Source organism: Aspergillus neoniger (assembly GCF_003184625.1).
Source record: "Aspergillus neoniger CBS 115656 unplaced genomic scaffold BO87scaffold_12, whole genome shotgun sequence".
Taxonomy (NCBI): Eukaryota; Fungi; Ascomycota; class Eurotiomycetes; order Eurotiales; family Aspergillaceae; genus Aspergillus; species Aspergillus neoniger.
Genome location: NW_020291140.1, coordinates 56,080 through 78,925, shown reverse-complemented (window position 1 = coordinate 78,925; position 22,846 = coordinate 56,080). Strand labels below are relative to the sequence as shown.

General features: G+C 51.6%; 11 protein-coding genes across 11 annotated transcripts; 6 read left to right on the top strand and 5 right to left on the bottom strand.

Moving 5' to 3' along the window:
- Nucleotides 1–94: 94 nt before the first annotated feature.
- Nucleotides 95–2,090, top strand: BO87DRAFT_375507 (uncharacterized protein). Its single transcript, XM_025623060.1, has 4 exons — nt 95–293; nt 378–716; nt 786–1,191; nt 1,310–2,090. Exons 1-4 carry the CDS (start codon nt 272–274, stop codon nt 2,019–2,021), a joined length of 1,479 nt encoding a protein of 492 aa, XP_025480784.1. The 5' UTR covers nt 95–271; the 3' UTR covers nt 2,022–2,090.
- Nucleotides 2,091–2,893: 803 nt separating this feature from the next.
- Nucleotides 2,894–4,306, top strand: BO87DRAFT_433910 (isopenicillin N synthase family dioxygenase; the record flags this gene model as incomplete). Its single annotated transcript, XM_025627684.1, has 3 exons — nt 2,894–3,223; nt 3,283–3,351; nt 3,410–4,306. 3 exons carry the CDS (start codon nt 2,894–2,896, stop codon nt 4,148–4,150), a joined length of 1,140 nt encoding a protein of 379 aa, XP_025480783.1. The 3' UTR covers nt 4,151–4,306.
- Nucleotides 4,307–4,324: 18 nt separating this feature from the next.
- BO87DRAFT_415012 (plasma membrane calcium-transporting ATPase) lies at nt 4,325–9,890 on the bottom strand. Its single transcript, XM_025626662.1, has 7 exons — nt 9,533–9,890; nt 9,395–9,478; nt 8,617–9,338; nt 8,503–8,521; nt 5,298–7,772; nt 4,855–5,237; nt 4,325–4,801 (listed from the first exon to the last, which is right to left on the bottom strand). Exons 1-7 carry the CDS (start codon nt 9,833–9,835, stop codon nt 4,498–4,500), a joined length of 4,290 nt encoding a protein of 1,429 aa, XP_025480782.1. The 5' UTR covers nt 9,836–9,890; the 3' UTR covers nt 4,325–4,497.
- Nucleotides 9,891–10,309: 419 nt separating this feature from the next.
- BO87DRAFT_375503 (vacuolar calcium ion transporter) lies at nt 10,310–12,005 on the top strand. Its single transcript, XM_025623059.1, has 3 exons — nt 10,310–10,885; nt 10,947–11,740; nt 11,799–12,005. Exons 1-3 carry the CDS (start codon nt 10,451–10,453, stop codon nt 11,875–11,877), a joined length of 1,308 nt encoding a protein of 435 aa, XP_025480781.1. The 5' UTR covers nt 10,310–10,450; the 3' UTR covers nt 11,878–12,005.
- Nucleotides 11,799–13,578, bottom strand: BO87DRAFT_26750 (vacuolar calcium ion transporter). Its single transcript, XM_025618895.1, has 3 exons — nt 12,984–13,578; nt 12,115–12,917; nt 11,799–12,058 (listed from the first exon to the last, which is right to left on the bottom strand). Exons 1-3 carry the CDS (start codon nt 13,353–13,355, stop codon nt 12,022–12,024), a joined length of 1,212 nt encoding a protein of 403 aa, XP_025480780.1. The 5' UTR covers nt 13,356–13,578; the 3' UTR covers nt 11,799–12,021.
- Nucleotides 13,579–14,383, bottom strand: BO87DRAFT_26749 (uncharacterized protein). The gene has a single exon (XM_025618894.1). The coding sequence runs from the start codon at nt 14,247–14,249 to the stop codon at nt 13,803–13,805; it is 447 nt and encodes a 148-aa protein (XP_025480779.1). The 5' UTR covers nt 14,250–14,383; the 3' UTR covers nt 13,579–13,802.
- BO87DRAFT_26764 (kinesin light chain 3) lies at nt 14,101–15,978 on the top strand. Its single transcript, XM_025618896.1, has 2 exons — nt 14,101–14,205; nt 14,385–15,978. Exon 2 carries the CDS (start codon nt 14,518–14,520, stop codon nt 15,886–15,888), a length of 1,371 nt encoding a protein of 456 aa, XP_025480778.1. The 5' UTR covers nt 14,101–14,205; nt 14,385–14,517; the 3' UTR covers nt 15,889–15,978.
- A 335-nt stretch (nt 15,979–16,313) lies between these two features.
- On the top strand, nt 16,314–16,843 carry BO87DRAFT_26730 (uncharacterized protein). The gene has a single exon (XM_025618891.1). It carries the CDS (start codon nt 16,421–16,423, stop codon nt 16,754–16,756), a length of 336 nt encoding a protein of 111 aa, XP_025480777.1. The 5' UTR covers nt 16,314–16,420; the 3' UTR covers nt 16,757–16,843.
- Nucleotides 16,574–17,971, top strand: BO87DRAFT_26742 (short chain dehydrogenase). The gene is made up of 2 exons (XM_025618893.1): nt 16,574–16,887; nt 16,938–17,971. The coding sequence occupies exons 1-2, from the start codon at nt 16,812–16,814 to the stop codon at nt 17,834–17,836; spliced, it is 975 nt and encodes a 324-aa protein (XP_025480776.1). The 5' UTR covers nt 16,574–16,811; the 3' UTR covers nt 17,837–17,971.
- Nucleotides 17,972–18,380: 409 nt separating this feature from the next.
- BO87DRAFT_375500 (purine and uridine phosphorylase) lies at nt 18,381–19,699 on the bottom strand. The gene has a single exon (XM_025623058.1). The coding sequence runs from the start codon at nt 19,664–19,666 to the stop codon at nt 18,536–18,538; it is 1,131 nt and encodes a 376-aa protein (XP_025480775.1). The 5' UTR covers nt 19,667–19,699; the 3' UTR covers nt 18,381–18,535.
- Nucleotides 19,700–20,494: 795 nt separating this feature from the next.
- Nucleotides 20,495–22,298, bottom strand: BO87DRAFT_356461 (polysaccharide lyase family 1 protein; the record flags this gene model as incomplete). Its single annotated transcript, XM_025621372.1, has 5 exons — nt 21,660–22,298; nt 21,451–21,594; nt 21,263–21,388; nt 21,102–21,198; nt 20,495–21,049 (listed from the first exon to the last, which is right to left on the bottom strand). The coding sequence occupies exons 1-5, from the start codon at nt 21,857–21,859 to the stop codon at nt 20,495–20,497; spliced, it is 1,122 nt and encodes a 373-aa protein (XP_025480774.1). The 5' UTR covers nt 21,860–22,298.
- Nucleotides 22,299–22,846: the final 548 nt, after the last annotated feature.

Sequence of the window (22,846 nt, the reverse complement as noted above, 5' to 3'; positions counted from 1 at the left end):
AACCAACCAGGAAAGGAAAAGTACTAAGGGCAGCCTGCAGCAAGTCCAGCTCTCTCACCACCGAGGAATCCGTCTCTTATATTTCCTGACACTCCCGAGACCCCCCCCGGATTGCTTGCCCTTTTTAGCCAACAATCTGAATACTCACTCGTCTCATTCGTTTAGCCTCGTCCAAGCACCTGTCCTTGGACCATCCTCGTGAGATCTATCCCACCAGTCTGGGACGTGCGCCGGACGCCCTCTGTTCCTAGACTGGGGCTCGATCGCCGCCATGTCGCCCTCCAAGCAGTCTGGTATGTGCGCCGTCTCCAGTACCAAGTTTTTCTTGCTTTTGCTGTAGCCCACTGAATGCCTCTCTTACCTCTTTCGCACAATAGTTGCCATGGCGGACATGCCATTCATCGTCTCCACCGGCACCAAGAAAGTCGATCCTCGTACCCGCAAACTCATTCGCAGCCATGTTATGATTGGCAAGAACCGTGGCAAATCCCGCTATCGCCAAGCAGGGGCCGATCCATCGACTCCGGCGGACGCGTGCACAGACGAGACTTCGGCTCCTCCTGCCGATGGGGTGGATTTACCATTATTGCCATCTACACAAGTATCAGCCACCCGCGCGGCATCAGATCTTCCCCGCAGAGTGGGCAACGACATGTCCTTCGTCCAGCTGGCTGATGACACCACCAGCCCTGCAGCCCTAGCCACTATCCTTCGCTGTAGGTGCCGCGTCCCCGATTCCACCTGCTGGTGATTCAATCGGACCCACTAAATGTAAACCTTCATAGTCACTGAACGGGCAAAGACAGAGTTCTACCCGCTTGCCGTATGCATAGTGTTCAACGCCTCTAGTCGATCATGGGTTCTCGACATGCTGTCACTAGACGCAGCCTACCTCAACGCCATGGTCATCACCACCCAATCATACTTTGGTATCTACAAGGGGCGGGAAGCGACCCAGTCCCCTCATCTGGGGAAAGCCATCCGCCTGCTACGTAATCGGCTCGGGGAGGAGCAGATCCGCGTGTCCAATGCAACCGTAATGGTCGTCATTATCTTGATTCTGCACGCGCATATTGTGGGTGATTATGCTGCCGTACTGCATCATACCCAGGGTTTACGCAAGATGGTCAGGCTGCGCGGAGGACTAGGAGCATTTACATCCAATAACAAACTAGTCATTGATCTTATCCGGTGGGTCTTCCCTTCATTTCATCTCCCTACTGTTAGCCCTACTGTCTTTGCCGATTATTTATTCCCCTTTCGTATTAGACTACCTCGATGGTTGCAACCGAGTCTAACCTGTGATCAGATGCGATGTGGGACTAGCGATCCACAGTGGAGAAAAACCCGCCTTTTTCGAGAACCGCGATCTCGACATCTTTGTCCCATCCGACCTTTGCTTTACGCCGCAATCTCGCCCGGTCCCGTCGTTCGTCCAGGAACTTGACCCCGGTCTGGCGCGGATGTGGCATATTATGCAGGGATTCTCTGCCCAGGTCAACTTGACCACCAAGACGAATGGCATGATTCCCGAGACGGATTTTATGAAAACAATGGCCTCCGTCATGTACCCCCTGTTACACATGAGCTTTGAGCCCGGGTCCCTCGACGAGGCGATCCGCCTAGCTTTACTCAGCTACGGATTTGACATCTTCCTCCAGTTCCGCAGCGACCCGACCCCGTACGTCCACCTGGCTGCCTCTTACCAGCGCTGCTTAAATGGCTTAGCCAAGCGGAACGACGTCCCTCCGCAACTCTGGATCTGGTTGTTAACTGTCGGTGGTCTTGTGGTATTTTTACCCGCCGTCAGGCGGAATTTCAGGCACTGGTTGCTGTATTATCTAGGAAGCTGTAGTGTCCGCTCATGGGAGGAAATGCGGGACATCCTCTCCTCATTTATTTGGATTGGACTTGTGCATGATGAAGGAGGCAAGGAGATATTTGACAAGTTGTTTGCCAATCTAGAACCCGGGGCGGAGACATTTGTTGATCAGACGTCTTCGAGATTAATCACGTGTTAGACATCTTATAATTCATTTGAGCCAGTGATTGTTTATGGTGGGGGAATAGATATAGAGAATCAATCTACATTGGCAAATACAAACCCACCCGTCGGGCTGGAATTGTATTCTTTTTCCGCCTCGCTCAGACACAGACTAAACCTGCCTTAGTCACGTGGTAGGTACTAACAAGAGAATAATAGCACTGGTCATGTAAGGACGTATATTCCTACAACCCTCGCCATAGTCATATCGCAAGAATGACAGTTACCTCACACTCTCTCATATCTTCAATCTTATAATGTATTTCTGCTGACTGTCTTGATTTAGTTATTTAAACTAGCATAGTTATATCTATATATATCTATATATATCCTCATTTATTTCCAAGTTATAATTACATTTATTCCAACCTATGAAGTTCTTGTATTTAACCTTTCTTATTCGTTTGTTCCATATCTCCCAGTACTTTAAGAATAGTTTCTCCCTGGACTCGAGTGGCGGCGGCGGGGTAAGCAACATGATATATAATCAGCAGACAACTTTTATCGAATTCAGATGGGTTTTTCTTCTTCATATTGATTTATGCCACTTGATTCACTACGTTATATGCGGTATTAAATTGATTGCTCCTTATCACTGATTAAGTGCGCTGCAGCATGTGAAGCACAGGTTAGTCAGGAAGGTTTGAATATATCTACGTGTCATGCACTGTTACGTGCGGGATTGCCAAAGAGGGTGTGACGTGTACAAATGACACTATGTAGAAATCTACCTAATGGCGGAAATGGGTAGTTAGTAAAGAAGTACTGAAGATTTATTCATACCACGGGCCCGTGTCCAAATTCAGAGAACTAATTCAGAATTATCCACATCAGAATTAGTTAGTTCAAATGGCACATCATGCTAATGAAGGCTGGAAACCGTCTTTCGTCTCCATTCCGATAATCGACTACTCACTCGCTCTGTCACCAGCCACTAAGACCCTCTTTTTAGAACAGCTCAAAGAAGCCCTGGTGATGGTAGGATTTTTCTATTTCGAAAACCCACCGATCCCTGCAGAGGTGAAGGAAGCGTTTGTGAAGAAGGCAATACAGTTATGCAACCTACCTCTGGAGAAAAAGTTAGAGATCGATATGGTCAATAGCAGGCATTTCCTAGGTTACTTGCGACTAGGTGCGGAAAAGACTGCTCAGCAAATGGACCATCGAGAGTTATTTCATGTAAATTGCCTTACTTGAGCATTGTTCATAGAGATGAGGCGTTGACTGATATTAATTAGTTTCTAACACCCCTCCCAGCCCCGGGCCCAAATGAACCAGTTTGGCGTAATGCTCAAGGACCAAATCAGGTACTTTCTTATCCGGTCTTCGACATAACATACTGCAAATTGACAAATGTGTTTTCAGTGGCCAGATGAAACGGCCGTTCCTGGTTTCCGCGAATCGTTCGAACAATATCTCGATAGTGTCAGCACATTAGCAGATGCAATGAAGATTCTGGTCGCTGAAGCCTTGGATTTGCATCCGAATGCCTTCTTCAAATTCTTCGATGTCCCACCGCGCAATAAGATGTCTATTGTGAAATATCCCTCCCCTCCGGTGACATCTGATACGAATAACAACAACACCTTTCAAGGCGTTGGATCGCACAAAGACGGCGGGTTCCTCACCTATCTCCTACAAGCAACACCGCATGCGGGACTTGAAGCTCAAAACAAGGCTGGAGATTGGGTTCCTGTGCCTCCAGTACCGAAGACTTTGGTGATGAATGTTGGTCGCTCACTGGAATATGTGACTAGTGGGGTGTGTACAGCTACCACTCATAGAGTGAACTTGCGGTCAGAGTGCTTTACAGATTCGAACGGACGCTTTCTAGGCCCACGGTTTTCTATTCCTGTCTTTCAGACTTTCAGATTGGACCTGGCTCACGAGGATATGCTATTAGAGCTCCCGGGCCACATCCTTGATCTGGTCAAGGACCAGCAAGTCACGTCAGATGCGGAGGCATTCTTCTCGCAGTACCATAAGGAGAACCCTGGATATGGCATATTCAAGGCTCTTTTGACAAGTCATCCTGACGTGGGCCAGAGGTGGTACCCGGATCTATTGGCGGAAGTTCTGAAAGCGCAGAGGGAGTTTTCAGCTTGACACAACGAACATTACCTTGGCACCTGACAAGCGGGGGATTCTAAGCCAGAACCATTCTATTATATGTTGCATGTTCTGTGTTGACAAATATTATCCACATCATATCCGAGGTCCATGATGAGCATGAGTTCCTGCGACCAGCTAACATCAGTACTTCCCCCCTCATAGATCTGTCAGCATCGAAGTCTTAAGGGAGAAGGACCATTAAGCGAGTCGAGGAAAGTCTACATAGATTGACGCCAAAGAAGATAAGAATAATCCATTCCTTTCCAGCCCACCCAACACTATCAACAAAGAAAAGGAAAACCCAATATATACAAGTTCTGCCAAGATCAAAAATTATCCCTTTACTCAATTTTCACCCTCAATAACCGCCACAAGGGACCCATAATAAATCCTACACCCGCAAATAGTCGCTCGACGAGGCTATCCGGGATGAAACGCACTATTACTCCGACAAGAAGAGACAAGACACCCAGAACGACAGAGTAGGCCCATTGCACGCCGGTGAGACGAGTGATGGAGAATGCGCGTCCGCCCACGAACATGATGATTATTTGTCCGCCGATCATGATAACGTTGACACCGATGAAGAGCCAGTTACGGTGGATGCCTTCGAAGACGTTGATGTTGTTGCCGAGGGCGCGGGTGCTGCGAATTGTTAGCACTGCGTCAACTAGTACATGTGGAGGAATGGATCTTACTTGTATAGATTGAATATTTGCATCCAAACGTATGTGTTAAATACGGCTGTTTGTAGCTGAGAGTGTTCGTGCGCGGTGGTGTATGAGAATATGCTGTTACCGGCAAAGTGGAGCACTAATGTCACGGCGAGCTGGTATATCGACTGCCCGATTATCATCTTCCACATTGGCACTGTTATCAAGGGAGTTGTTCTCTTGTCGGGCGTTCGGTCCAACACTCTGGGGGACGGCGGATCGGTGGCGAGTGCGAGTGCTGCCAGGGTATCTTGAATTAGATTTACCCACATCAGTTGCACTGCTGTCAGCACTGATGTTTCGCTGGAGCTGGCCACGGATGTGACGAAGGCCAGTCCGACAGAGGTAAAGGTGATAGTAATTTGGAACTAAACCAGCCGGTCAGCTAGCGCACCGAGAATTAGAGTATCTTCAATCGGAAGACTTACCTGCAAGAACTTTTGAACCGCATCGCTGACTGCCCTACCCCACATGATCGCCTTCACAATGGATCCAAAGTTATCGTCCATTAACACAATTGCTGAAGCCTCGCGCGCAATTTCTGTTCCCGATATACCCATGGAAAATCCAACGTCAGCTGCTTTGAGTGCAGGAGCGTCATTGGTTCCATCTCCAGTAACAGCAACTGTTGCCCCGATTTGTTTCAGCCGTCGCACAAGCGTACGTTTATCCTCTGGTTGAGACCGCGCCAGAACTTTAAGACGGGGTGCAATCTCTAGTTGCTCCTCCTCTGTCAGGCGCCTGAATTCCTCTCCTTCCATAACAATGTCTTCGTTGTTGGTAACAATCGCGCATTCCTCGGCGATAGATTGCGCTGTTAACAGATTATCTCCAGTGACCATACGCACCGTCACTCCCGCCCGACGGCAAGTCTCCACGGCGTCATGAGCCCCCTCCCGCAAAGGATCACGGATACCGGCAATTCCAATCAAAGTCAGGTTGTTCAGTATATCTTCGAGATCGAGTGTGTCGGACTGAATCTCTCCAGCTCGGTTCGGGGGCCACACCTCGAAATCTCGGTAGCATAACGCGATTGCCCTTAGCGACCACTTTGAGTAGGCTCCTACCTTCTGGCGTATAGCTTCCTTGGTACTTGCAGTCAATGCGGTAACGGAATCGCCTTTTGTCGGTTCCACCAGCGTCCTGCTACAGAACCCCATCAATACCTCGGGCGCTCCTTTTATATACGCTCTATACAGCTTATACCCACAAACATCATCCAAGTATACCACGGTGATCATGCACTTGCGCGTAGCATCAAAAGGTATGAGCTCCACCACTTCATAGCCAGATCGTGTCAGCTCCAATGGGCCCAAGCCCATGCTGTCTCGGGCGAAATACAGCAAAGCAGCCTCGGTCTTGGACCCAACAAAGGTGACATTTCCATCCGCTATCGACTCGAACGCCGTGGTGTTGTAAGCAACCGCATTAACAATTAGTGATTTCACATAATTGTGCAGGCGAGATTTCAACACAGCAGTAGTCGGAACATCACGCGAAGGGGCGTCCGTCTGTGTTTCCAGGTCCGAGAACTCTTCCGTGCCAATGAGACCTGCGACCACGGTCATCTTGTTTTGGGTCAGGGTCCCAGTCTTGTCCGAGCAAATGTCGGTAGCATTGCCCATGATCTCACAGGCGCGCAACTGTCGCACTAAGTTGTTGTCCTTCAACATCCTGGTGGTGGCAAAGGCAAGTGAAAGCGTCACGGTTAATGGAAGTCCTTCAGGCACAGCAATGACAACTACTGTCAGAGCAATGATGAAAACTTCCAAGAAATCCTGGCCTTTTTCGGTTGCGGACGACGTCGAGTGGCGCAGACCAACCAAGAACTTGATGAACAGGATGACGAACAAGACCAGACCGGCAATACCGCCAAATTTGGCGATGTATTTCGCTAATACGTTGAGTCGCGACTGCAGTGGTGTGAAGCCAGGGTCTTCTTCCAGACTAAGGAGGATCTTGCCATAAGTCGAATGGTTGCCGGTTGCTATTACCAAGAACGAGCCAAGGCCTTCTGCGACCTTGGACCCCGAGATCACGAACGGGTCAAGGTATTTAGTATCACGACAATCGGCGATCGCATCTGCAACCTCGTCACCGGACTGCTTCAACAGCAAGTCTGACTCACCGGTCGCAGCTGATTCATCGCATCGAATGTGGTGGCCGCGAATCAGGATTCCATCGGCCGGTATGACATCTCCTGGCTCCATGTGTACGACATCCCCGACCACCAGATCGTTGATAGGTACCTCCTGTGGCCGGCCGGAGCGGATTACCCTCACAAGGCGATCTTGTTTCTTCTTGTTCAACTTTTGAAATTGCAGCTCTTTCTGGAAATCATTGCCTGCGCCTACCAGCACGATGACTATGATGGCAACGATGATGGCTACCCCTTCTACCCATTCGACAGGCGGGTTTGAGTTCGAATGCTTAGTTCCGAATGTTTGATATAGGCCCAGGGCAAGCGAAATAATTGCCGCTCCTGTCAGGAGGAAGAGGACGTGGTCATTGTATGCCGCCCATATCAACTGCAGGACCGTGGGTGACTTGGGAATGGGGAGGCGGTTGTTGCCGAAGACAGCGCGTCGGTCTGCGAATGGTTCAGTGCCATGGTGATTGTGGAGGTGAAGATGGCGATGATGGGGCTGGTTGGAAGGTTTGGCGACGGACGAGGCTGTGGCCGATGGTTCATGGTTCCTGACGCTCGACTCGTCCACGCTTAATCCGGTATTTCGATCGCTTCGCAGGCCCCTTTCTATTCCGCGGAGGCCACCAAAGGCGTAGAATGTATCCAGACTTCGTGATTCGATGAGTCCGCTCAACTGCTCAGCCGAAAACTCGAATGCGCTGGGCTCGCCCCGAACCAGTGGTCCATGGGCGATGACAGGCTTCTCGCTCAGGTTCTGCGATCATGTTAGTCACCGATTGGCTCTATAGTTATAGCTGGCTAGGGGCTGGGGTGGGTCACTAGTGGACATGGGATTTGTGATCATGGATTTACCTGCCTCCTTCATGACCGTGACAGGGAGTTCATGCTACCGTAGGTGTTGGGCGTTTGAATTAGACCAAGCAGATGGTCGTTACTGTCATCGCGAACGGGTCCGACCGGCGGGAAATGAAGAGATTACGCGATAAAGGCAAGTGCTAGATTCAAGATAGTCAGGAATGTGGAGTTAAATCGCCTTCTCTGGGCAAAGTGAGGATGAATGAGATGAAATCAGGGGAGACCAAGGAGTTAGGAGATGGAGAGAGTGAGATCCCTCCAACTAAACTAGTAATGCTGCTTGATTTTCTTGTTTGGGGCGGAGCAGAGACATCTCCCAAATCCCTCGTATTGGTCGGTATTGATGATACGGGCCAAAAGGCAGCCGCGTAACCCCCGCCGGTAATCTTCGGCCTCCCCGCTTGGCCGACCTGTAATTTTTGCCTAATTTACTCGGCAGCATCTTTTGCCCGTCGGAATTCCGTCGTCTAGGCATTAGAAGTATCCAACGTGTCGAACATAATGATCGAATTGAGACGGTGTATTGGTATAAAAACTCTATAGCAAAATATTGATGGATCGTCCCCTGACAAGTCATATCCCTGTGTAGACGGGCTACCGAATACCATACCTGATGTCAGGGTACTTACTCCCCAGGAACGACAATATCTGGGTGGACATAAAAAGCGATCGCAATGATCAGATAACTAGACTTAGATTAGAAAAAAGGGCTGCTTTGGAAAGAGAGGGACAGGGAAGCTCACGTTCCACACAACAAGACACCCGCAAAGTAATTCGACCGACCCTCACGAATCAGACAATTCATCACCACCACCGCCAGCGAGAAACAGGCAGTCTCGAACGAGTTGAAGCGCAACGACATCGGTTGACCCAAAGCCCATCCATACAGTACCAAGAATGGCGTGACGAAAAGTGCGATTTGAAGCGTGCTGCCAACAATAACACCAATGGCCAGATCCACCTTTCCTTCCTTGGCTGCTTTCACAGTGGTTGCAAACTCGCCAGCGTTGCCCACAATCGGCACGACGATTAGGCCCAAGAAGGCCCGGCTTACCCCGTAGGCTTCAACAAAGCCGTCGACCCCTTCTACGAGGTAGTCAGAACAGACTGTCACTCCCAGCGTAGCGGCAATAAGAATGATGCTAGCTGCCATGGGTCCCAGCTGGCGCTCCTCCTCCTCTTCGTCGTCTTCGGTGCTAGTGAAGAGATGAGAGTGGCTGCTGAGCTGGAAGTATAGATAGACAAAATAGAAGAGCAATAGCAAGGCAGCGGTAATATGTGACAGGTGGAGGATATACTCGTTTCCACCGGGAGAGGCATACAGAGACGTGGAATACAAGGTTGATGGGATGATGAGCGCGGAGGAGGATACAATCATCAAGGACGACATGATCCCCGTCACATCGACATTGAAGTGGACTGTCTCCTTATCATAGCCGCTGGCAAAGAAGCAGCATCCCAGAACCTAGGCGATGACGGTCAGAACTTCTAGTAGGAGCATAGGAGTAATGCGTCGCATACCAGCAGCGTGCCAGACAGGATCGAGCCAACCATCGATGACTGCACCATATGGATCTCACCCTGGCTCACAGCCGTGATTCCAACCTGAATACTATATTTAGCCTGTACCACTTGCGATGGACGGGGGAATTGTCTTACGATCATTTCGATGGCATTGCCAAAAGACGCATTGATCAGGCCTCCTACCGTCTGGCCGACGCTTTTAGCCAATTCCTCGGTCGCAAAGGACAACAACGAGGCCAGCGGGAAGATGGCCAGAAAATTCAGGATAAACACGGCGGAGGGGTTCCATTCTTGGGAGCCGGAGAGTATTCCCAGGAATACAAAGATTAATAGCACATTGGTGTAGCTGGAAAGAAAAGTCACCTCGACCGTATGCCGGACGCTTGCGAGGAGAGAAGGTGTGCCCGATTCCTGGGCATTCTTGAAGGGGGTCATCATGAAATGGTGAACCAGGAAAGTTCCATCAAGAAGCTGAGGATCTCTCAGAAGGTAGGTTGGCTCGGACTTATCTCCTTCCAGAGTCTCTCCGAAGTTGTTAAGGCGCGCGGGGCCGTTTGGCGAATACCGTCAGGTACGGTTCGAACAGTGTCAGGTGTAACCGATACGGTTGTTTACACAAAAAGAGCGCACTGGGCGGGCAGGTGGGTGGGGCCAGACGGAAGTCCCCAGCGTCCATTGGGCCAGAATGGAGGTGCCTAGGCGCCAAACCCCCTCGGCCAGACGGGGAGGTGGGGGTGGCAGCCAATGGGAAAATGCCACCCAGCCCTGTAAGGCTGAGGGGGCCGCTTGCCCAGGAAAGCGCTTGGTTCGGGCTCGGGGAGCACGGTACCGTAACTCCTTACCGCGGATACAGCCAGGTCCCGTAAGCTGGTTAGACTGGTTAAGCTACTAACTTTCAGATCCATCCGATCAGCTGAACCAAAAAGAGCCTCTGAAGCGCCGCCTCTTCCTCAGAAGAAGCAAAAGCCTATTGATCTATCTCAACCCGTGAGGAACATCTTTCTCTCTTTTGAAATGCCTGCGGTGAGGCACCGCCACCACTATTCTTCAACCATGGAGGGCCCCTCTGGCATATCGGCAGAATCAGATCCTCCTACGCCGCCTCCCTCTGAGCGCGCATCTTCGCCGACCGCGCCTCTTCACGGGCGCACCAGTCCCTTCCACCTGGCCATTATGAGGATCGGTAGTCACCCCGAATTGAAAGCACTTGCTGGCTTTGTCCTCCTAGGACTTCTCTCCGGCCTATTGGGATGGCCAAGGCAGCTGGTATTCTGGTTGAACCTGGTCGCCTTGGTTCCGCTGATGGCCATCATCACGATTGCTATCACCGAGCTGTCCCATACCCTTGGACCGTTTCTACACGAGATCCTGAAATCTACCCTAGGTAACTCGGTTGAACTGATGGTTGGCCTTGTGTCAGCGCAAATGGGTCAAGGCCGTATTTTCCACTCAGTGGTGGTTGGCAGTATCCTGTGCTATTCTCTGCTGGTAGGCGATTAAGCCGTCTATGTTTGGCAAGTTGGATCAAGTTAGTTAATGATTGACGCAGGTGCTTGGTAGCTGTTTCTTGATCTCTGGTTATGACAAGGAACATCTACACTTCGATCGCAACTTGACTAGCATCATGTCATCGTTGATGATGATGGTATGCATCTCCTTGGTGCTTCCCGGCGTGATGGTCACATTTCCCTCGTTGGATACCCTCTCCATCAATGCCGTGGTGACTAGTCATGAGGTACAAATGGTTTCGTATGGGATCGCCCTCATCCTGCTGGGTCTATTCGGTGTCTTCCTTCTTTTCCAACTCAAGTCCCATGCGGCCTTATTTCGCATTGCCCAGGGGGCGGCCGAGTCGCACTTGAGCGATGCCAGCAGCGAAAACCGCGCAGACGATAATAGAATGCCAATGGACCACGAACCGGTCATGTTCACACCGCAATCGGCTGGTGTTGCTCTTCTCATCGCAGTGGCCTGCTTGACCGGGTGTGTTGTACACATTGTGAACAGTGTCAATGCTGCGTTAGAGCGGGGAATTGGCACCAGCTTCCCCATTTTGGTCTGGGTGCCGCTGGTGGGGAACGTGCCCAAATATCTGACCATTGTGGTCATCTCGCGCCAGGGCCATGTGGAGGTCGCCGTCCGAAACATCTTGAACAGCATTCTACGCCTCACCCTGTTGGTCACACCAACTCTGGTCCTCATGGGCTGGTCCCTGGGCCAATCGGTGACTCTGCAAATGGACAATTTCGAGGCGACCATGCTGTTCCTCGCCGCCATGGTCATGAGCCACGTGATTCACGAAGGCCGGGCCAACTACTTTGACGGCCTCATGCTGTGTGGAACGTGAGTATACCCTAGTTGTACAACCATCAATTTTACACCATTTTTAACGAAACCATAGGTACATCATCACGGGAGTCGCCTTCTATGTGTGTCCCAGCGTGAGCACGATTAAGGACGTCGCGGTCGTAAGCACATGATATTGAGTCCTATGCATTATCAACATGATATATGTATATGTGTATATATATAACGCTGGCCAATGTGTCCGAAAGTCCGTGCTCCAAGATAAATCAGCAATCCCAACTACTTAGATGATAAGATTATGATGTTAAGGCAGTCGTCTACCGAACGTAGAAAGCAAGCGTCAAAATCGCATACCTGTCATCACTGTTAGTATATGTAGAACAACACAACCTTTTACCGGAGTACCGTACATAGCGACCAACATACTCCCGTGAATATAGGTGTACTTCCCATCCTGCAGAATGCAGTTCACCAGCAGCACGGAGAAGAATAGAACCACGGTGTGGAAAGTTTCGAAATATAGCGTCATCGGTGTACCTATGAACCAACCCAGCATGACTAGGAAGGGAATGGCAAACAATCCAATCTGTAGGATACTGCTCACGATCATACTGATGGCGAAGTTGACATCGCCACCACCACCACAGGCAGTAATGACCACTGCCCCTTCACAGCTGTTGCTAATTATGGGAATGAGAATAGTCGCAATGAATGTCTTCGAGAGATTTAGGTTTGCAGCAGTTGCGGGAATGCTGTCCATGATGTTCTTCGTGCAAACAACTATGGCTAACGAAGATAGAATCAGGGTTGTCGTGAGCCAGTTAATGCTGCGCTGTGACTCCCGCGACGAGTTGCTCTCGGTCTCCCCTTGGAGGAAGAGGTGGCTATGGGTACCCAGCTGAAAATAGAGATACCCACCATAGAGCGCCAATAGAACGGCAGATGTGCCACGTGAAAACGCTACGATCTGGTCCCCAAGGTCGAATGGGAAAGTGGAATACAAGACTGAAGGCAGAATCAGTCCAACCGAGGTGACCACCATCAATGAGGCGAGCGCGCCGGTGACAGGTTTGTTGAAATGGAGGATGAAGGTGTTGTATGAGGCGGCAACGAGACAGCAACCAAGGATGAGAAGGAGATCGGACAAAATGCTTCCAATCATGACAGATTGCGCAAAGTATATTTCGCCACGAATAAGGGCCAAGATGCCGGTCTAGGAAAGTTACAGTCCTGAGATTAGATCCCATCGCTAGCGTCCAGCAGAGGTTTTGAGACTCACCGACAGCTCGACACAGTTACCAAAGGTCGCATTGATCAAGCCCCCCATGAGCTGGCCTAGCGAGTCGGACAGCTCATCGGAGCAATCAGAAACTATGACGGAGAGGGGAATGACGGCGAGGAAGTTGTAGATGGAGACCAGGACAGGGTTCCAGTGTAGCGCGTCCGCCACAAGGCCTAGAGGCAGAAAGCATAGCAACGGTTTGGAACCAGACTTGGCGACGGCGGCAGAGATTCTCTGCCGGAGGGTACGATGGCGGATGGGGGAGGAGGAAACGACGGGCGAGTCCGGCTCGGGCTCCGATTGCATGACCGGATCGTACTGGTGGGAGTCTTTCGGCAAGGGGGAATCATTGAACTCTGGCCGAGACATGGTGACAGGTGGGACGAAGAGGGAGGGGTGAGACCACCAGGAACGAAGAAGAGCAAAGAGGGTGACAGCTGACGGCGCAAAGTGGCAGGCGGGCTTCCGTCGACGAGAGTTGACCAATTTTAAACCCCGACGATCATGGCTCCAGTCCGACGGTGACGGAGAAGATGACGTGGGTTAAGGGGGGTGAGGATGTCGCAGAGCAGGGAAGAGATGGCGAGGCCCCGTGAGAGCGGTGGGCAGTGGAACGGAAGAGGAAGAGGGAAAGAGAGAGAAAGGGACAGGAGACACAGAGAGAGGAGAGAAGGGGAGAGGCTGAGATGAGTAGAATTCGGATCAACATCAGAGACAGAACCTGAAGCTGAACCGACGGGAACAATACCGTATGAGACGGTATGGGGGGTGTTCGAGACGGTATGGTAATCGCGGCTGTCATTTTCCGTGACTTTTCTATTTCTGGCCTGACAGGGCTGAAAAGGGAAAAGAAGCCCTTCCCAGTTCCCATCCATCGCGTCCAACTGGTGCAATCTCCACTGATTTTGATTGCCAGTCCACTGCTTCCAACGGGGCCCCTTTAGAAGCCCACCAATCAAGGAATGAGCCTGACTGATAACCGGAAACCTCGGGGCAAGTGATGGGCACGCAACAACACCCTCCTCCCCCGACACGCACGAAAGAACTGACTCGGAGAAAGAGGATTGGATCCTCCAGCCTTTCCAACACCCTAGCGGCTTGGCGGCAGCAAATGGATCTGGTCATGCTCTGACTTGAGACTCTCCATCCTGCATCTGCTTGTCCGCTCGTCGTCATCCTGTCATCTCCCTGAACTTGTCTGCAAAATCTCTCCCTATCTGTCAGTTCCCGTGAGCGGCTCTTGATGCGCTTCCCTTCCTCCATCCGCGTCTGTTGTCCGAGCGTCTTCGCGACTGCCAATACCGCTCTCCTCTTCCCCTCTCCTCTTTGAACACGATCGTTGGCCGTTATCTCCTCACACCTCGGATTATTAACTAATCGCAGCCTGTCAGTTTTAAGTTCCTCCTCGCAACATTTCCACACCCGTCCACCCGGCGATCGAAGAACTAGTCCCCAGCTTCCCCACGCATTGTTATTGAAGCTTCTGTCAAGGTTTTTGGATATCTACGGGAAGTCCGCTCTCCGTACATCGATGGATGTTTCGCTTGTTCCTTCGTATTTGAAGGCGTTCAGGGCGCTGTCGAAACGGTATCGGAAGCAAGGACATGCTGATGCAGCTGCCGAGCTAGAGACGGTGGTGGAGCAGGTCACCAGGGAGAATAGGGGTGACTCCGGTACCGCGCTGAATAGATTCGGGGCGCTAGTCCTGGCCTTCCTTGAACGGGGTCAGTGGAACTCTGCCGTAGATGTCGGAACGATTGTGGTCGACGCCCGACGGGCGCAGCTAGGTCCCAACGACCCCATCACCATGGCCGCCGTCCACAACCTTGTTTCCGGGTATTGTGGTCAGGGCCGCTGGGCGGAAGCGATCGATCTGGGTCGCCAGGTCACCGAGGCGCGCCGCAAAGTCTTGGGAGAGGACCACCCCCACACGATGGCCTCCATGTCCAACTTGGCTACCGCATATCGCAAGGAGGGGCATTGGCGACAATCTGAGGCACTGGAAGTTCGTCTGCTGCAGATCAAGACCCGACGATTCGGCCAGGATGACCAGTCCACCCTCACGTCCATGGGAAATCTGGCCAACACGTACACTCACATGGGGCGATATGATGATGCGGAACGACTGGAGAAGAGGGTGGTGGAACAATGTACACGTGCGATGGGTGAGCACCATGGGTCGACCTTGATGTGGAAGTCCAACCTAGCAGCCACGTATCGCGAGCAGGGTAAATTGGAGGAGGCGTTGAAGTTGGAGTCGGAAGTGATGGACATCCGTATCAAGCGGCTCGGGACCCAGCACCCCTTGACGCTGACATCCATGGCAAACCTTGCAACGATGTACCGGGACCAGGGGCGGTTGGAGGAGGCAGAACATCTGGAGACGCAGGTCGTAGAGATAAGCAAGATCAATCTAGGCGAGCAGCATCCGCAGACTCTGATGTCGATGATCAACTTGGCGTCCACCTACCGGGGCCAGGAACGGATGGACGAGGCCGCCAGTCTTGGGGCACGAGCGGTGGCTGTGATGAAGGCACGCCTGGGTGAGCAGAATCCATTAACCTTGACTGCCATGGCGGATCTCGCCTTGACGTATCAGGGTCAAGGAAAGACGAGTAGCGCCGAAGCGTTGACCGCGCAGGCGCTGCGTTTGATGCAGAAGAATCTCGGAGCACTCCATCCCCACACGCTGACGACCATGGCCAACTTGGGGGCCATCTACCAGTCCCAAGGCCGATGGGATGACGCCGAGACGCTCGTGGAGCAAGCCGTTCGTGGCCGGGAGAAGGTGCTAGGAAAAACACATCCAGACACGCAAGCGTCAATGGAGGACCTGCTGCGCGTGTATCGAGTGTTGGCGGCGGATCGCACGACGGGGATACACATGCGGCATACCCAGTAAAGACGGGCGATCAGTCAGGCGTTGGGAGTCTCATGACAGTATTCTTTTTTGTCTTCTTCGTGGTCTGCTATCTTGGTCAATGAGTACATGATGATAATGATGATCATTGGGAAGGAGTTTGGGACTGGATCCGTGAATCTCCACAGGCACATATCAGCATATTGAGTATTTACTTGCTACTTACTTACTACATGAGATGATCACATTGACGTGCATTGGCCCACCCAGGGTCTTTCTGAGTATGATTTCATATGTCAAAGATGAAGGAAATCCACTTTCAGATTCAAGATGGGGATGTCTCCCTCGCTTTATGAAGGGGTTGGAAAAAAGTATGACTGGGGAGTGTGGCTGAGTCTCTTTTAAAGCAACAGCACTGCCCCCTTGCCAAGACTGCAACTGCTTCTTCATCCTCTTGTCTCTCCAATGCAATCCCAAACATTCACTCATTCAATTCAGGCCATTCCCCTGATCCAGACCTCATAATGGCCGATCGTTTACATTCTAAAGCCATCAAGCTTCTCACCCAGCTGTCATGAGATCACTGCCTGACAGATCGGTGGATCGCGACCGGTCGGATTCCTGCATGCCAGCCCGCCGCACCCATCCAGGGTTCCTTGAACTGATCCACCCAATGGGTCCCTGTCTGCTTCTTCCTCACAACTTGCTCACAGCGACTCAACTACTTGAATTATCCGCGGAAACGGGTCCGAGATGGTCGGATCAAGCCCGATTTTCTCCAGCATGTTATGATTTGCTCGTTCCCCGCACGCTGGCAACTGGTCTCGCATCACCCACGGCAACCCCTCCCCGCTCCCATGGGCACTCAGAGGAAAACAGCTATTTAGTCCCGGGCTTCGACTGGAACTGAGGGGTAGGCAAGCAGACTTGGGAGATTCTGCGCTGTTACTGCTTCAATCACAACAATGACAGCCTCCACGGAAGATATCGCGCGCTTCTCGGTGGAAGGGAAGACGGCCATTGTCACGGGCGCTGGCTCGGGTTAGTTTCCCCTTCTTCTTCATACTGGAGCACTCTTCTGACGATGATAGGGATCAATCTATCATTCGCATCCCTCCTGCTATCCAGGAATTGCAATGTCGTGGTAGCCGACATCGCCCTGCGACCGGAAGCAGAGCAACTCATCGCTAAGTATGAGGCCGCCGACTCCTCCCCGCGAGCAGTTTTTATTCGCACAGACGTCACCTCTTGGGCCGACTTGAAACGCATGTTTGACTTGACCTTGTCCTTGTTTGAGGAATTTCATATCCTCTGTCCTGGTGCCGGTGTCTACGAGCCCCCGTGGTCGAATTTTTGGCAGCCACCCGGCTCCGCCATAAGCAAAGACAAAGAGGACAGCGACCGATACGCTCTACTGGACATCAACGTCACGCATCCCATCCGAACTACCCAACTGGCCTTGTCGCACTGGCTGCATCCCACAAGCCCCAACGTAGCTCCCGTCTCCCCGCAGAATCCCCGCCGCGTTATTCACATCTCCTCCGTGGCAGGCCAACTGCCGAACGTTGTGTGTCCCATGTATGGCGCTTCAAAGGCCGCCATTACCGGCTTCGTGCGGTGTTTGGCCCCCCTCGAGCAGGCAATCGGCGTTCGCGTCAATGCAGTGGCCCCCGGTCTTATACGTACGCCATTGTGGGTCGAGAATCAGGAAAAAATGATGCTTATCGACGAGGAGAAGGACGGATGGGCAACGCCCGAAGAAGTCGCATCCGCCATGCTAAGATGCGTGGAAGATAAGGATATTGGGGGAGGAACGATTTTGGAAGTTGTTCGCAACTCAACGCGACGTGTTGAGATTCTGAATGACCCAGGTCCCGCTAGGGTGGCTGGGGATGCCTCCATCCCGAGCAAGAACCAACAGGGGGTGGACCAACTCCTCGAATCCCTGAAACAGAAGGATATATGGGGCCCGCAACAGCGGTCGACATGATGTGCATACTGCTATCTTTGCCTTTATTGAGTAAACATACGTAGGGAAGGCATAAGAAATCGTTAAGCCATCAGTGAAGTCGCCCCCCTGTTGGATAACATCATGGGCTATTATGGCGATATGATAAACAGATTTAATACTAAGTCTCTGTCTTCGACCTTATGCTCTTCGTGGTATACCTGTTTAACATGCTCTCCCATATTACCCAATCTGTTGCTATTGTCATGATCTATGGTGCCATTGCCCAGTACCTCTCTCAACAGCACAATACTACATACCTTTAGGATCCTTGGGGAACCCGGTGTAGAATCTCAATAGGTATAGTAGGGATTCCAGCGTCGGTATCGCGACACTGTTGATGTTGCTGGACTGTCCACAGTGTGGATGGATTTGGGTGAAGTAAATGGGTTGCCCTGTCTATGAAGAACGCGTAGCACTTTCAGGAGGATGCAAGGCATGTCATAATATATTATAAGAGATATAATACATGATCGATCATAGTGCACTAACGAATCTTCTTCCTGTTGGCATTGAAATACAACTTACAATCTGATGCGTACACTAGTGCAAATGTGTAAGTGGAGTATCTGATACTTCACTCCCACGCAACTCGTTGATCTATCCACCTCCATCGCCTGATCAGGTACTCATCAACACATGTCATTATGATCACTGACATCGTACTGAGAATTTCAATCATCAATTATATACCCACCGCCCTATTCTGCCATCATGATAGATCCCATCGCTAAAAAGCTTGCTCCCTGCTATGAAATCGCCAGCGACCGGCCCATGGATCAATTTTCCCATGTTAGACGTTCGAATCGCGGGAGCTTGTTGTCTCGGTGCAAACGATGCCACTTCTACATTATCAGTCGAAGGCTTCTTCAAAGCAGGGATTAGAGATAGCAACTCCTTTGCATACCCAGCAGCCGTAGCAGCAGCATATGGCCGCCAATTCGTGTTACTGTGTGAATCTGCATAGTCACTGATGCCACAGACAACCAGACAAGGGATCTCGTTCATCAGAGTCGCTGCTTCGGTCTCAACGCATAGAATATCGAAGTCGGCTTTCAGGACCTCTCTTCTCACACTGTCTCTGAGGAGAGTTTTCGACGACCCAATCGTTCCGTAATGAATCACTGGAATCGAGTCATCCCTCGGCACACGTCCAATGACCTGGTTCATATCGCAGTGCCCACAGTCTTTGCCGCCGGCGTGTTCACAGTCCATGTGGAACAACTGATCATTTTCCTGTCCCTGATAGGCGTAGTTGCGCTTCATCATCTTCGGATACCTCGCGAGCATTTCGTCCACGAAGACAGGAATACGAGTGTCGACGCGCATATGCAGAGCGTTCAACCTTTGCACCACAGACAGGAGAATATCCGGCGGTCTCTGCTGGATCCCCGTTCGCTCGAATCGACCATGAGCATGAGACTTGCCGCGATCAAGTTGCACTACGCCTCCGAATGTTTCAGTCGGCTTGCTGACCACCACATCGCCCAGGCGAGTATCTCTATCGTTGGCAAGGTCTGGGATCCCGCCGCCAGTTCCGATTATTAGACTAAATCGGAGAGATCGGAAGTCGTTGTTGAGTTGTGTTGCGACAGATGCGGCTTGATTGTTGCACGTTTCTGGGAGTACCGCCACTACTATATTGTGTGTGCCTATGCGGCCATAGGTATAGCTGTTCTTATCGATGGTGGAAGGGAGGGCTGGGTGGAGTTCGTCCAGCATTCCCTCGACGGCGGCTAGCTCGATGCCCGTTGGGCAGATGAAGGCGATGTTATACTCATCATGAGTGAGGTTGGGAGGTGGTGGACTCATGATGTGGTGGAATGACATAGGCCCATATCATTTATTCTTAAACATGTGAGGATATAAGATGGGTCAAGAGGAGTACCTTGCACTTCCAACATCGTCAAAGCTAATGAGCTACTTACCCCTCACGAGGCTGTATGGCCTGGTTGTAGCGCCAAACGGCCCCGCTAGCTCGATGCACAGTGATAGCGAGCAGAAAGAGAGCTGGGAAACCATTATATCTAGCCATCAGCTTTGACAAGAGTCATCTCATAAACCTTACGGGAGTAATATGAAGACTGTGTTGTCTATCACATGTACAATAAATTCCACCACACATCAGCGCCCCGAACAGCGGTGCTTCTATAATAGAAAGACGGCGAATAAGTATAGCGAGGTACTGCAAATAAGGAAAGATATTGAATTAATCCACTACATATACGGTTTCACTGTTGTTTCCACCATTCCGTCAGAGTACTCAATGTGAACGTCTCGTCATGCCCATTGTTGCCTGGGGCAAAAACATACTTCGGCCTCAGGCAGCAGTAGTCCCTCTCGACAACGTTGAGGCCTAAGGCAGGATTTGCTAATGGCCTTGGGCATAGAGGATCTAAGAGCAGCCATGATACTAGGCTAAAGGCAAAATACTTGCATCGAAAACTACTCAATCACAATCAAACGGAGCATTACTATGGATCAAGTCCATCTTAGAATTATTGATTAGGCTAAGATAGAATCTAAGCTAACACACATTTCCGCTGTACAACAGCAGGAACAACTCGTCTAGTCTGAATCATCAAACTCGACAACATCACCGAAGCAAGCGGCAGTAAGAGTCCGACGGGGCGAGACCGCTTACAGGTTACCCTGACCAGCGCTGGAGGCGGGGCTGGTGCTGGCAGCATCAGCAGAGGGGAGGGTGTCGCTGCTGAGGTTGGAGAGGACGGTGGTGGAGGTGCCGGTGAGGTCACCGCCGTTGACGTTGGCAACGCAGGAGCGGCCAATGTAGGACTCGCAGGTGGAGGAGGCGCTGTCAGAGGAGAAGAGAGCACCCTCGAAGGTGTCGGTCTCGAGGACGGTGTCGACGTTGGAGAAGTAGTTACCCTCAGCGAGGACGTAGCCACCGGAGCCGATCTCGAAAGCGTGGCCCGAGTTGTTCTCCCAGTAGTTGTTGAGGATGTGGAGGTAGGTGTTGTCCTGGACCTTGGGGGCACGGCCGGAGGTCTTGTACAGGTAGTTGCCCTTGAAGGTGACCTTGTCGCTAGCGCCGTCGAGGTACACGTTCCAGTAGTGGTGGCCGTCGCAAGTAGCAGAGTACTCAGACTCGCCGTCGATGTAGTTGTTGGTGATGGAGACACGGTTGTCGGCCTCGGTACCGAGGACGTAGTGCTGGCGACCGATGCGGGCAGTCTGAAGCATTCGTTAGTTTGCAAGAGGAAGTTCTGGAAGGGATAAGACATACGGTAACGTGGTCAATCCAGACCAAGTCAGCGTCGTCGAGAGTGATGGCGTCACCACCCCAGACGTACTCGGGGTTGATGTCGGTGACCGCAATGTTTCTGTGGGGATCCCATGGTTAGTTTGCGATGCGACAAGTGGATAAAAGTCCTGGACGATGCGTACTGGATGATGATGTTGGAGACACCGCTGACCATGCGGAGACCACGGCCCTTGATGACACCGCTGGTACCCTCACCGATCAGGGACTTGTTGGAGTTGACGGTGATACCGAGTTCACCAGCAGTGTTGCTATCCCTCTGTTAACATTTTCTCTTCCCTCATAGTCGAATAGACTTCAGAGAGCAACTTACTAGGTAACATTGGTGGTGGGAGCATCGGGCTCGTAGTTGGTGCACCAGTCATCCTTGTTGATGGCCAGCTGGCAGCCGGAGGCAGTACCCCAGGGAGCACAGCCGGTGGTGGTGGTGGTACCCTCGGTGTCAGTGAAGTCGAAACTAGCAAATGCGTACACTGGTCAGCCGGGTATCGATTCGTTCTCTGCTTTGGATTCGAGACTCACGTCTTGGACAGGACAATGACACGGGCCTCGTCGTCACCGAGGTAAGAGACCAGCTCATCGGTGGTGGTAGGGTAGACGGCAGTGGCATTACCACCACCAGTGGCGGAGGAAGCGAAACCCTCGGGAGTGCCAGAGACACCGACAGCAGCGGCGCGGGCAGCGAGGGCGGCAACAGCCGTAAGAGCAGCAGCGTACTTCATCCTGGAAGTTTTGCAAGTATAAAGAGTGACAAAGAGTAAGTACAATTAGGAACAAAAGAGAGAACAAGAGAAAGAATGACAAAGCTGTGTGTGTTGAGCCAGAGAGGAAAGGATCTGAGACGGTCGACGGGCTTGTCCTTTATATAGAACGCTGTTGGTCCTTCGATGCCATGGCTCATGGAAGTTTGGAACACTTCTCCTGATGGAGGTTTCCGGAGCCAGTGGGTATGCCGGAGACTCCCTCTGCGACTCCAACGCAATCTCGACCAATATCGGCGTTATGGCGGTGGATGTGGTGTGGGCCATTGGGTCGACAGGGAAGGAGAATAAACATCTGGGTCCCGGCGACGGCAATGTTGTGAGGCCACCGCCGATCACCTCACTGCCCTGGTCTGCTCGAGAGAGCTGGTGGATGAGTTGGGAATGCGATCGTCAGCGTTGAGGGGATACTGTGAAACGACCCCACTGGGAGCGTCCAGTGAGCTGTCCGAGCGGCACGGAGGAAGCCCAGAGAAGAAGTGGAGCCGCGAGTGCTTAATTAGATACGGTTTCGAGTAGATAGCGGAGTGTCTGTCCATCAGTTTCACGCCCAGCTCGATGTGGAGACTAATTAAGTCCGATTGCATCGAGCTTTGTTCCCATGGCTGAGTCCCCTGATACACTTTGTAGGAATTAGACTACTAGTTCATCGTGGCGGGGGAGTGACAGGGGACGGACCTCTCCTTTGGGACTTGACCGGGACAGTATGACGCGGCTCAACCGACAATCTACTGACCAGCGGGTTGTCTCTTTCAGCCTCGTATATTGTTTCGTCGCGACTTTGGAGGAGGTCAAACCTGATACGGACGCGGTCTGAGAGACACATGGGGACCCGTTCGCCCGGACGTTGCAGAAACGGTAGAGTGTCGAGTGGGTGTTCGACCTCTGAACCGGCCGGTGTGATGGTGCTATGCTCAGTGTAGCTATGTTCGGGATGATCGCGATGTT

Bases quoted from the DNA above. Each gene is read 5' to 3' on its own strand.
- BO87DRAFT_26750 (XM_025618895.1), bottom strand. From the start codon at position 13,355: ATGTCTCGGCCAGAGTTCAATGATTCCCCCTTGCCGAAAGACTCCCAC. The intron at 12,918-12,983 runs GTGAGTCTCAAA...TAACTTTCCTAG, and splicing joins GTAACTGTGTCGAGCTGTCG to ACCGGCATCTTGGCCCTTAT. The intron at 12,059-12,114 runs GTACGGTACTCC...CAGTGATGACAG, and splicing joins GGGAGTATGTTGGTCGCTAT to GTATGCGATTTTGACGCTTG.
- BO87DRAFT_415012 (XM_025626662.1), bottom strand. From the start codon at position 9,835: ATGATGACCCCCTTCAAGAATGCCCAGGAATCGGGCACACCTTCTCTC. The intron at 9,339-9,394 runs GTATGCGACGCA...GTCATCGCCTAG, and splicing joins TCCTGTCTGGCACGCTGCTG to GTTCTGGGATGCTGCTTCTT. The intron at 4,802-4,854 runs GTAAGATCCATT...AACAATTCGCAG, and splicing joins CAAATATTCAATCTATACAA to CACCCGCGCCCTCGGCAACA.
- BO87DRAFT_375500 (XM_025623058.1), bottom strand. From the start codon at position 19,666: ATGAGTCCACCACCTCCCAACCTCACTCATGATGAGTATAACATCGCC.
- BO87DRAFT_26749 (XM_025618894.1), bottom strand. From the start codon at position 14,249: ATGGAGGAAGGGAAGCGCATCAAGAGCCGCTCACGGGAACTGACAGAT.
- BO87DRAFT_375507 (XM_025623060.1), top strand. From the start codon at position 272: ATGTCGCCCTCCAAGCAGTCTG. The intron at 294-377 runs GTATGTGCGCCG...TTCGCACAATAG, and splicing joins GTCGCCCTCCAAGCAGTCTG to TTGCCATGGCGGACATGCCA. The intron at 1,192-1,309 runs GTGGGTCTTCCC...ACCTGTGATCAG, and splicing joins CTAGTCATTGATCTTATCCG to ATGCGATGTGGGACTAGCGA.
- BO87DRAFT_26730 (XM_025618891.1), top strand. From the start codon at position 16,421: ATGAGATCACTGCCTGACAGATCGGTGGATCGCGACCGGTCGGATTCC.
- BO87DRAFT_375503 (XM_025623059.1), top strand. From the start codon at position 10,451: ATGGAGGGCCCCTCTGGCATATCGGCAGAATCAGATCCTCCTACGCCG. The intron at 10,886-10,946 runs GTAGGCGATTAA...TGATTGACGCAG, and splicing joins TCCTGTGCTATTCTCTGCTG to GTGCTTGGTAGCTGTTTCTT. The intron at 11,741-11,798 runs GTGAGTATACCC...ACGAAACCATAG, and splicing joins GGCCTCATGCTGTGTGGAAC to GTACATCATCACGGGAGTCG.
- BO87DRAFT_26764 (XM_025618896.1), top strand. From the start codon at position 14,518: ATGGATGTTTCGCTTGTTCCTTCGTATTTGAAGGCGTTCAGGGCGCTG.
- BO87DRAFT_26742 (XM_025618893.1), top strand. From the start codon at position 16,812: ATGACAGCCTCCACGGAAGATATCGCGCGCTTCTCGGTGGAAGGGAAG. The intron at 16,888-16,937 runs GTTAGTTTCCCC...TGACGATGATAG, and splicing joins TGTCACGGGCGCTGGCTCGG to GGATCAATCTATCATTCGCA.